Genomic DNA, 11,537 nt, shown 5'->3' with positions numbered 1-11,537 from the left:
CCGGGTTCCCGCGGGGGGGAAGCGGAGGGAAGGGCCGGGCCGACGGAGGAGGGAGGAGGAGCCGAGAGGCAAGATGGCGGACGGGCCCGGCGCGCCGGTGGCCTCTCGGCCTGGCCGGTGTGCTTATTTCGTGGCGCGGAAAAGGCGCTTCTGCAAGATGGTGCCGGCGTCCGGGAGGCGCTTTTGTGGGGAGCACGCCGCCCAGGAGGTAGTAGCCGGGCACGGGCTGTGGGGGCACCCGACCGGGCTCGGGCCAAGAGGCGGCAAGGGCTCCGGTTTGGGGACGAGCCCGACCTGTTTTGGGACCCCGGCTCGTTTTGTTTCGAGATGCCGGCAGTGAAAACGGCACTTCTCAGAGAGAGAGAGAGAGAGAGAGAGAGGGGCGGAGTGAGGAGGAGCCGCTGTGCGCATGCCCAGTCACGCTCGTTCGTGACGCGGGATTCCAGACCTCTTCCAATGTAGCTGCGATTTAAGGCCTGGAAGCACCTCAAAAGCTAACAAAATTTAATTCTCGCATAAATCCTTCTCGGCCGCATCTGAAGAAATGGGCGCGTGGGCTGGAGTAAAATGTTGTCTTTAAGGTTTAGGGTTAACCGCTCTGGGATTTTTCTGCCTAGGCTCTGTGGCAGCAGGTACGGATTCTGCAGGTGTGGCTTTATCCTACCAGTGGGAGATTTCGACAGGCCGATTTTTATTATGTATCTGTGCAATTCAGAAATTCATTAGATGCGTTGCATACCTTACCTGTGGTCTAAAACGACGACTGCAGAGTTCAAATTGAAATCTTCCTTTTTTTTTAAATCAGGAAGAAAACGGCAGGAAAAGAATTCCGTGCCCTCTGGATTCAAAACAGTAAGCAAGTTTAATGTATGTTAATATGGGCATTGTTCTCATTTTTATTATTTATTTGATCATTTTTAACCCAACCCCCCGAGAAGGGTTAAAGGATGCTTACATCATGAAAATAATACAAGAACCCATAAAAAACCTTAAAATATCATAAACCAGTAAAAGCACAATGAAATACACATGTCATACAAATTTTCTTCAGATGCCAACCAGTTAATTTAATCAACGGCTCTTTCTTAAAAAGTCAGACTTACATTCCTTCCTAAAGATAATTCACCGTGGGTAGCCGTGTTAGTGTGTCTGCAGTAATAGAAAAGGGCAAGAGTCCAGTAGCACCTTAAAGACTAACAAAAATATTTTCTGGTAGGGTATGAGCTTTGATGAGCCACAGCTCACTTCTTCACATACAGCTAGAATGTGAATCCATCTGTCTTCAAGTAGAGGAGAGTGAATTCAGACAAGCATTAGTATGTAAATGTGAATAGCAGGCGTGATGGGATTAGGTGTGGTATGCAGAAGAGTCTGTGAATTCCAGGGGGGAGATGGGCGTGGAGAAATCAGCATTGGTAATGAGCCATGAATGCAAGGTCACAGACTCTTCTGCATACCTAATCCCATCACGCCTGCTATTCACATTTACATACTGTTAACATTTACATACTAATGCTTGTCTGAATTCACTCTCCGCTACTTAAAGACAGATGGATTCATGTCTTGCTAATGTCCCAATTCTCTGCAGGGATTATGCATGATGTTCCCCTCCCTTGTGGCTCAGCTTGCTTACGATCCATGATTTCCCTGGGTTTTCCAGTCACTGTTTTATCCTGGAAATAAATTTACTTCCGAGCTTATCTCGGATGTGCGTAGGTGTATAGTTCAGCCGCGGGTCCAAATTCCCACATCACGACACGCCCCCATTCTCCTACCCCTCCTCCAACTCCTCTTTCAGCCATCCCCTCCACAATTCCCCAGGAAGCCACATCGGGGACGGAGATAGCCGTGGTTGGTTCCCTCTCTGTGCCCCCCCCCACCACGTTTTAAAAAAAAAAATTCCTGCTGATCTGATGGAATACCAATATATCATCATATCATCCAAAATACTATTAAAAATCACAGAGAGCCAGTGGAGGCTAGGATTGTACGTTCACCTCCCCCCCCCCCGCATTTGGGTGATGATTTACCCATGGGGGGGCAAGTGAGTGCCCGATCCTAAGCTCCGCTGGCTCAGCAATTTTTAATAGTATTTTGGATGATATGATGATATATTGGTATTCCATCGGAGTGACAGAAGAAGAAAAGACCACAGCGAGGGGGCACAAAGAAGGAGGCTTCTATTTTAGTGATTTTCAGCAGTGTGTGTCCAACCACGGAGAGTTCCCCCCCTTTCCTTTTGTGCGATTCACAGGGACGAATGGTGAACTTGCCCATTCAAGTCATTGTGTGTTCAACTGCAGAGATCCCCCCACTTCCTTTTGTGTGGTTCACAGGAATTCTAGCCAGTTTCAGCAGTGTGTGTACAAAGGAGAATCTCCTCCATTTTTACTCTTGTGGATGCAATTCTGTACTCCATTTTGCGTTGTGAAATGGCCAATCATGGGGTGGAGAGGGGGGAAAGGGGAGGGGGCAGGATGACATTTTTGTCAGAGTAAGCAGTACTGCCAATGACAATGCAGTGTTTAAATGAGTTTAAATACTCAGGCACTTCCTGATTTCTCCTTGTGATTATGCTGTGCTCAAGAGACTATCCAGGACTTCTTAACTACAAGCAACACCATGCATGAGGTTTTCCAGTCTCGGGATATAAAACTGTGAGACAAGAGAGGGTCGAACCAGGGGCCTACTAACCATGCATAACCAACCTAGAAGAGCAATCATCAAAAGCGATGGGCAAGGGGCTGTGGCTCAATGATAGGGCAGCTGCTTGGTGTGCAAAAGGCCCTAGGTTCAGTTCGCAGCATCTCCAGCTAAAAAAGAAAATCAGGTAACAGGTGATGTGAAAGCCCTCAGCCTGAGATTCTACAGAGTAGACAGTACTGATCGTGATGGACCAATGGTCCAATTCTGTATGAGGCACCTTCATGTGTTCAATGGCATTTTTGCCGGTCACCTCCCACTTAAGCAGGCTACTTCCTTCCCTTCCTTTTTCTAGAGAGTTTAAGGTGTCTGGTGGGGTGCTAATCTAGTTCTGTGGCCTTTTTATTTTTTACTGTATTTTTAATTTGTTTTAATAGTTGCCCATCAATTTTTATTTTACTTTCAGACAGTTGGGGAGGGGAGAGAAATGGTCGGGGGGTTTTTAAACCACACATGGTGAACATCTTGTTTTCTTTCTGTTTCTGATCTTAGCACTGTATATGAAGATCAGCTACAAAAACACTTGAGAAAATGTAATTCAAGAGAGAAGCCAAAGCCTGTAAGTGTACTTGGAATTGCTTTTTGTAGGAACTGAAGGGGCAAGTACAATCCCCAGGACAGTCTGCCTTATGCAATGATATACCTACACAGCATCCTATTGGCTGCGTTCATTTGTATGTAGGCTTTGTGTACACTAATAAATACATTATCTATTGAGTATTGGACTCATTTAAAACTGTGGGTATTGGATTATGCAAAGGGGGTGAAAGCAGAAGTACCTAATAAGAAACGGATGATGCTGAAAGAAAAGCACAAATGATATTAGGGACCCATTTTGAAGATATAGGATTAAATGTTAAGTCTTTTTAGTCAAACATTAAAGCCCCGTGAAAGGTGAATTGACACTGACCTGTGTTTCCATTAAGGACTTTTTATTCTGGTCATGGAACACAAAAACTCTTCATTTCACCTTCCCCTATGTAGCAAAGTCCCTGAGCACTGTTCATATGAAATCGCACCATTGTGGATATCTTTATTTTAGTGAAATAAACAGGCTTTTCTTCTCATTTAGCCTTTTACCGTGAGATAGGCTTATTGTTATGCTGTTCTGTCATAACTGGACTTTAACATGATATTTTTCCTGTGATTTTCTAAAGGTCTACTTTGCTAAAGATATTAATGCAGGTTTGAAAGAAGCAACAGATTTGCCTGAGGAAAAGGTGAATAATTGTTTTAAATACATGTATATTATAAATGTTAATCAAAGAAATAAAGAGTGTCTTTCAGTTATAGTGTGCTCTTGCAGAAGAATAGTGTATCAGTGCAGGGTGGGGGGAACCTTTCTTGAGGTGTTAACCATAACAGTTTTTTTCAGTACTATGATCGTGGTTTTGCACAAGACTAGACAATCCAGTAAGATATGATTGTAAATTCAGATATATGTAAATTCTGACATAGAAAGTCACATTGCTTTATGGTTAGGCTCTTTCTTGGGCAGATTTGTGTACTTCTGATTGTTTTGAAATATAGCCTTTGTACAAGATCCAGCAGGTCTTCTCTTATCACCCCATATCACCACAGACTTGTACAGGCTTTGTGCATCTTTACTAGAAATAATTCCCACTAAGTCTCCTTGGACTTGTAGTCCAATCATATGCATGATTAATGGAAGTAAATGTTCATGCAGTACAGTCAACACTTGCAATTTGGTATTAACATCTATAAAAATAGCAGCAGAGAGAATGAAAAAATAGCCTCAAAAATAGCCAATATGTGTGCATTTACATCTATGAGCTACATATTGGGGGATCCATTAGTACAAGCCTTTCACTGTTGGTCTTTTACTGAAGCCAGAAATGTAGATCTGGGTGAACTGCACAATCTTTATTAATCTGTTGGTTTCCCTTTTGCTTTCCTTCAAGTAACTGGATAGTCTAATAGAAAACGATAGAATATCATGGCAGGGTAGCAGAATGTGAATGGGTCTTTTCTTTCTGGTGACTGCATCATTTGGATCAGGCCAAATTCTCTGCTGCTTATTTAAATTTTATTCTTGGCTTATACTGGTAGCTATAATTTACAAGCAAGCTTCCTTTTTTGTTGTATGAAAAGTAGAAACTGTGTATGTCTTCCTATACTCTCCAGCAGGTTTCTATTTCTGCTCTCTCTAAAGAAGAGTTAGAGGACTTAATTAGAAAGCTGAAAAGAGCAAGTAATGGTATGTCTGCTTTATTTGTTACATTGGATTTATGTGGCATATCCAGCAAAGATGACATACTTAAAATTTTGTAACAATAAGAACAACTATTAACTAATAATTACTTAAAATATCTATTAATATGATTGATCTCTCCATGATTTCTGGCCCTGGGAATTCACCTTTAAACAAATTCATTAGAAGGAAGTTCTTTCCACATATTTATATGGGAGTCAGGATTGTGACTGCTTCAGATGAAGCTCAGATGAATAATTCAGTGTCTTTTACAGGTATAAAATCTGTTCTTGAAGACCAAATCTGTTCTCACCAGGCCTTACAGGAAGCCTTAAATGACCCCAGAAATGGAGGTTCTGCTTTTAAGCATTTGAAACAGCAGGTAGAGTATCTCTTTTAGCAGTAAACATTGTTGTCTTTATCATAATGTTAGTTAGTTTCCGATTAATTCACATTACCAGTAGGTTTCCTGTAAAGCAGTGGTTCCCAACCTGTGGGTTGAGGACCCCTGGGGGGCTGCAGCAAGGGGCCCAGAAATCCATCTGTGCTCTAAGAATTGTCATTTTGATCTTTTTGTCATTATGTATTTTCTCAGTCAACAGATACTAATAGTACAACTGCTATCATACGGGAGGGTCCGCAAACCCTTTTTTATGTTAAAAAAGGGGTTCTCATACTCAAAAAGGTTTGGAACCACCGCTCTAAAGCACTTCTCTTTTAACAGTTTGTACTTATTTCTCAGTTTAAGCATTATCTGCAGATGTTGTGAAAGTGCTGTTGAATCTCATTAATTTCAGAACCTTTATTAGGCATTTGCTGCTGAATCTAATTTTCTTTCTTAAAGGCTGTATACATAACAGAGTTTTTGTTGATTTTTCTGTTCTGAGTTTCAACAAGAAATAAATCCATCTCTTAAAAGTAGATGCTAAAAGTAACTGTTGTATTAATAATAATAGTAGACAGCAATTTACTACTACCTGAATCTCCTGAGATTAAATCATGTAGTCATCTGATCTTCAAATCCCATCTCCAATAGGAGTTCTCTCTTACCTCTCTAATAGGACCTTTTGCACAGGAACTAAAGAGATTCCATACAGAAAGCTATGATGTCCCTGATTCCTAAGATGTTTGTATCTCTGTCCTCCCGTAATTATAAGCATCAGAACTAGCCAGTGTAAATTAGTGGCACTTATCACCTTGGCCTTTACCAAAGATGTATCTGAATCAGGAAGGAAGCTGATGGGTCTGTGCTGCTGAGAAGCTTGATTTCTTCAGTCGGCAGAGGAATGGCCCTTGTGTCCAGTAATATTGGAATATGATTGCCACTGTGTTTCGGAAGGAGTAGGGATGTTCATTCCACGTGCCCCATTATTTTTTCGCCTTCATTATGTGGGTTCTTTATCATGAGGTAAACAAGTTGTTGTTTTATATATAACTGCTGCTAGGCTGGTTTTTGCAAAGGTTTGGAAACAAAGTTATTCCTAAGAAAGAATGGTTGGGGAAAATTTAAGAATTTCTTAAACTTTGTTTCATGTCTTTTCAAAGGCATTAAGATGTTTATAAATGGGGGAAACCCTAGAATAATATAATTATTCAGTGGATTCAGTGTAAACTTGCCATTTGATTTTGTATGTGTATATGAGATACATATATATCTGCTTACTTTATCTTTTTAATTATTGTTTCCTTGTGCATACAGCTTTAAGAACTAAACATTTAAAAAAACTAGCCATAGTAGAAGCTATGGAAAATACAGTTACCATAAGTTGTATTAATATTTTCTTCCAGATATAACAGAAAACTAGTTTCCTGGGTTCATAAAATAATCTTTTGAAGTCTGCAGGCTTCTATATTAGGTATCATGGAAAGATTAAATCTGCTTGGACCAAAGAGATGTTTTGTTGAATTTGGAGCTGGACGAGGAAAGCTGTCTCACTGGGTTGATATAGCCTTACAAGATGCTAAAGATGTTCACTTCCTTCTTGTTGAAAGAGCAACTACCAGATTTAAGGTACAATTGCAAGCTTTCTTATCTCCCCCCCTTTTTTTGGCATTGTGCCATATTTTATAATTTACTGGTTTCTTTTACAGAAAGAAGATTGCCAATAAAATAAGTGATTTCAAAGCAAAACTTATTAAGTTTAACAATCTCATAGCAATAAATGACCTGATATTTTCTACTGCGTAATATTTTTTGTTTCCAAACAGCTAGTGATAAAATGGAACCATATGTTGCTGAGCAAGATAAAAATAAGATGCTGACTTCATAATCACAGATTATTCTGTTTACACAGGTAGATGGGAAGCACAGAAAAAACAGCTTTGAAAGACTTCAAGTTGATATACAGCACTTGTGCTTAAGTAAGTTGCATTGATTACATTGCCCTGTGTTTTTAGAAAACAGTGCAGGAAACATGTTTTTTTGAACAAATTAAGGCAAAATCAGCCTCATTAATCTCAGTTAAGGCTCAGAGCCTATGTGATTTGGTAACTAGAGTGTTGGACAGGGCAAGCCAGCTTCAAATGTTTACCAGAGTAGCCTGGGGTACATACCATTATTTGTCAGCTGAACTTGTCTCAGTGTTATTTTTTTCTTAGACAGCATGTTAAATTATGAACAACTTGCACCAAAGGGCATGTTGGCTGGATGTCTGGGAGCCACACACATATTTTCGATGCTTTGTAATAGCAACTTGTCCCTGTGCGTGCACAGAAGGGAATAGAGGAGGGAAAGTAAATGCATTTTGGGTTGAATCAGCAATTTTTCATTTGCAAGGGTATGATGTTCTTTGACTGTAACAATAAAGATTGATAATTTGCAAGGGTAATTCTGAATCTGGATCATTGAGAGAGTAATTCCGGCCATGATTCATCTAACAAAGCCTGTTGATGAGAGAGGCAAATATTGTCACTGGCATAGAATCATAAAGTTGAAAGGTACCACCAGGGTCATCTAGTCCAACTCCCTGCACAATGCAGGAAATTCACAACTACCCTCCCCCCTCACAGCCCCAGTGACCCCTACTCTACACCCAGAAGATGGCAGACATGCAGCCAATTTTGAAGACTTCTTTCAGCATAAGAAGACTTTTGCTGGAGAAAGAGCCACTTACGTTGGAGGAAGACTGAAGGCTTCTAAATAGGATGATTGGTAGTGTAAAGGCCACCATCATTGTTTGCTTGATGGTGGGCTCCATTGGTCTTTCCCATTGGAGGATTTCATTAGCTGAATCCTGCCCAGAATCACTTCAAGAAAACAGATGACTATGCCCTGAGGGCAAGAAAGCACCTAAGGGGCTAGTCATTTTTGTCCATGAGGTATAAAGATGTGAATAATTAGAAGCCAGGTCAAATACACAGTGAAACTGCTTTGATATAGTGTGGATTATTGTATTTGTTTGCTTTGCAGCTTGAACAATCACACTGTCTAGTTTGTAGATTATATTTACAAAATATTTTCTTGAGGCTAAAATGAACTCATTGCATTGAACAACATGGATTGAAGGTGCTGTATCACGTTAGAATAGTGGATACCTTTGACTACGAACATGTGTCTGATTTGTTTGTTAATTAATTGAATAGGCTCTAAAAACTGCTTGTTCTTCTGTACTTTTTCAGCCTGTAGTTTATCTTTTGTCATGCACATGCTGTATCTACATTATTCAGGAGGCAGACTAACAGCGCATTCCCAAAAGGAATGCCCGCCCTGGGCTTAGGAGGCAAACTGGCGGTGTTGCCTCCGAAACCTCTGCCCAGCACCAAAAACCCATGCAACCTTCATAGGGTTGCCCAATTTACAAAAATAAAAAGGGGCGTTCCTGAGCCGAACGTGCTCGGGAGGCTGAATAACGTCGGCCCCGCGGCTGGCGCGGTTACACCCTGGGAACACCTCCCGGGGCGCTGGAACGCCTCCCGGCTCGTCGCCACAGCCTGTGTTGGCGATCAGTGGCAGCGGTTGGGGAGCTGCACCCAGCCCTGCACACCGGTGCTGGGGCCACTAATGCTGGTGGGTGCCTTTCGGGCGCCTGCGGTGTGGGCCCCTGCGCCGGTGGAGGCATTAGTCGGCCTCCTAAGGCCTTTGGGCCCAATTTTCAGAAATGGGCCCTTAAAGTAATTTAGACTGGGTTTCTGTCTTTCAGATAAGGTACCAGTTCTTGTGAAAGAGAAACTACCTACAATAGGCATTGGAAAGCATGTATGTGGCTCTGCAACAGGTAAAAATTGTACAGGCTATCAGTATTGGTGAAAAGAAGACAGATGAATGTACACCAGAAAGGCTAACTTTGCTTAAAATTACGCACAACCATCTGCTCACATGATCTAGGGCAGGCTCTTTTAGGGATTTCATTACCTTTTTTTGATTCTGAATACACTGGATCTGTTTAAAACAGTCATTTTAATTTTAAGAAAAGGTAACCATAAGTAATCTGAAGAAACAGAGTAATGAGGTTTACCAGATAGTAACTAAAAATATACACTAAATTAATGTAGTTTACTTGGGCTGCAGTCCTGTGCGCAATTATTTGGCTGAAAGTCCATTTGAAACTCAGTGGGTTTGTCTTCTGAGCAAATATGCACAGAGCATGGCTGTTAGTGTTGGGAATTAGACAGCGAGTTTTGTCTAAGTCAGGACAACAAAGATAGTTAAATGTGTATAGTTGTTTGCATAGTCACAGGGAACAGTGCTGGCCACTTAGCCAATGTTGATTTGTCAGTTAAGTTGGTACTGGTCATGTGATGTTCAGCTGCATTCCAAGAAGCAGCAGTTAAACTGCCGTTTTGTAGTTGAGAGAGACTTACTATCTATAAACACTTCTTCCTTAAGTTATGAGCGACATGACAGTTGTTATTTTGTATCCCAAGTTTACCCTCCCTATAATATAGTAAACATGTTTTGTTAAAAGAAAGCTACATGTTCAGAGTCTTTGTGTGTGTGAGCCATAATCCACAAGATCACGACCTTTTCGCATTTAAACTCAACAAAATGGCAGTAAGCTGAACAGAGAAAATGCTACCCCAGAAGCCTAATGAACCAAATTGTTCTGTTGTGTATAGATAATATTGTGGGAACAGTATCGGATGGAGAGAGCTTTTACTCTTGAAAGCATGTACTCTGAAAATCTTAGTGGTCTTGAAGGTGTTACTGGGCTCAAATCTAGCTGTTCTACTGCTACTCTCTGAAACCACTGGGGAAAAGGATGTTCTAGGCATCAACTATTATATTAAAATACTGTAAAAATTATGTGCGTTAGTTAGTTATGTTGAGTAAAATTCAAATAATGGTTATCTGTATGTTCACAGATCTTGCTCTGAGATGTTTGGTTGAAACCTATGCAAACCTCCGTGATGATAATGGAAGGGAAAGTCCAGCTGCTAAACGCTGGAAGAGTGATGGAACCAGCAGACCTGATAGTTCTCCCAGTGAATCATGTAGCAAGTCTGTAGCTGAGAACTGGAGCCCTGTGGCTGGCATTGTTATTGCACTGTGTTGCCATCACAGGTGCGACTGGAAGCATTACGTGGGACGAGAGTTTTTTGCCACGGTAGGGCTTGGGGCAACAGAATTCAATTATTTTAAAAGAATTACAAGCTGGGCCACTTGTGGCATGAGAGAAAGTGGTCCCCAAACCTCTACAATTGAAACGGAGAGTGAGGCTGAAGAACATGACCTGCATGACAGAAGCATGGAGTGCAGTTCAGATAGTCTACAAGGGTAAGTGACTATTTGTAGTATAGGTATGCTCTATGTAAGTGATAATCTTTCAAACTAGAGACCTAGATTCTGAGATCCAAGGTAGGGATGACAAGGCTTTCACATTTAAAGAAAATTTGACCTTCGCTTGCATTAAAACATTCGAAATCTGATGTAATATCTTGATTCCTTGAAATGAGATATTATTTATTTATGTGTTTATTAAAACATCCATGTCCCACCTTTCATTCAAGGTGGCTTACAATAATAGTTAAAAATATTTCCAATTTAACAAGAATAAAACAACAACTCCCAACCTTTATGTTGCAGTGAAACTTTTTTTCCCCTTTGGTTCTAGGCTGCTGACCACTGAGGAACGAAAGCAAATAGGTCACCTATGTAAACTGTTGATAGATCATGGCCGGATTGAATATTTACAGCGAAGAGGGTATGATGCTGTCTTGCAGTACTACACAGAGCCCAGTGTGTCCTTAGAAAATGTGCTATTGACAGCAGTACCATATCAGTCTTCATTACCTCATTCAACTTCTTAAAGGAAGAGAGGATTTTGGAGTGGCTGGACATGCGCTGTGTAGATTTTTTTTTAGATTTGACAACATCCTGTATTGAGCTTACCAAATCAATATTGGCTTCTACAGTCTCCTCCAAACCAGAAGAACAAAACACCAAAGCATTCCTCCCACAGTGAGAGAATACCATAACATTTTGATCAGAGTGGATATGAGTGCTCTTCATTGTTCCTGAACTTTGAAAAAGTATGATAGTTACCTTCTAGTAGTAGTAAAAATCAGATTGGCAGGAATTATTATCAGTTATTGATGGCAGCTATTATTATCAGTTATTATATTGTTTCCTGTGTTTTCTGAAAGACAAGTTTGAAATGGAAGAATCCACATAATTTTAATTTTA

At 40.8% G+C, this 11,537-nt stretch overlaps 1 protein-coding gene across 1 annotated transcript; it reads left to right on the top strand.

Annotated features, from left to right (window-relative positions):
• The first annotated feature begins 73 nt into the window (after positions 1-73).
• Positions 74-11,204, top strand: TRMT13 (tRNA methyltransferase 13 homolog). The gene is made up of 11 exons (XM_056845501.1): positions 74-208; positions 806-852; positions 3,196-3,262; positions 3,861-3,923; positions 4,849-4,921; positions 5,191-5,297; positions 6,759-6,926; positions 7,210-7,276; positions 9,055-9,129; positions 10,217-10,628; positions 10,966-11,204. Exons 1-11 carry the CDS (start codon positions 74-76, stop codon positions 11,159-11,161), a joined length of 1,410 nt encoding a protein of 469 aa, XP_056701479.1. The 3' UTR covers positions 11,162-11,204.
• The last annotated feature ends 333 nt before the right edge of the window (positions 11,205-11,537 follow it).

Source organism: Euleptes europaea, chromosome 2 (genome assembly GCF_029931775.1).
Source record: "Euleptes europaea isolate rEulEur1 chromosome 2, rEulEur1.hap1, whole genome shotgun sequence".
NCBI lineage: Eukaryota > Metazoa > Chordata > Lepidosauria > Squamata > Sphaerodactylidae > Euleptes > Euleptes europaea.
The sequence above is the reverse complement of the archived record's forward strand: the minus strand, read 5'-3'. Positions and strand labels throughout refer to the sequence as shown.

Excerpts from the sequence above, each read along its gene's own strand:
- TRMT13 (XM_056845501.1), top strand. The coding sequence starts at position 74 with ATGGCGGACGGGCCCGGCGCGCCGGTGGCCTCTCGGCCTGGCCGGTGT. Across the intron at positions 3,924-4,848 it reads CAGATTTGCCTGAGGAAAAG|CAGGTTTCTATTTCTGCTCT; the intron begins GTGAATAATTGT and ends TATACTCTCCAG. Across the intron at positions 7,277-9,054 it reads TATACAGCACTTGTGCTTAA|ATAAGGTACCAGTTCTTGTG; the intron begins GTAAGTTGCATT and ends TCTGTCTTTCAG.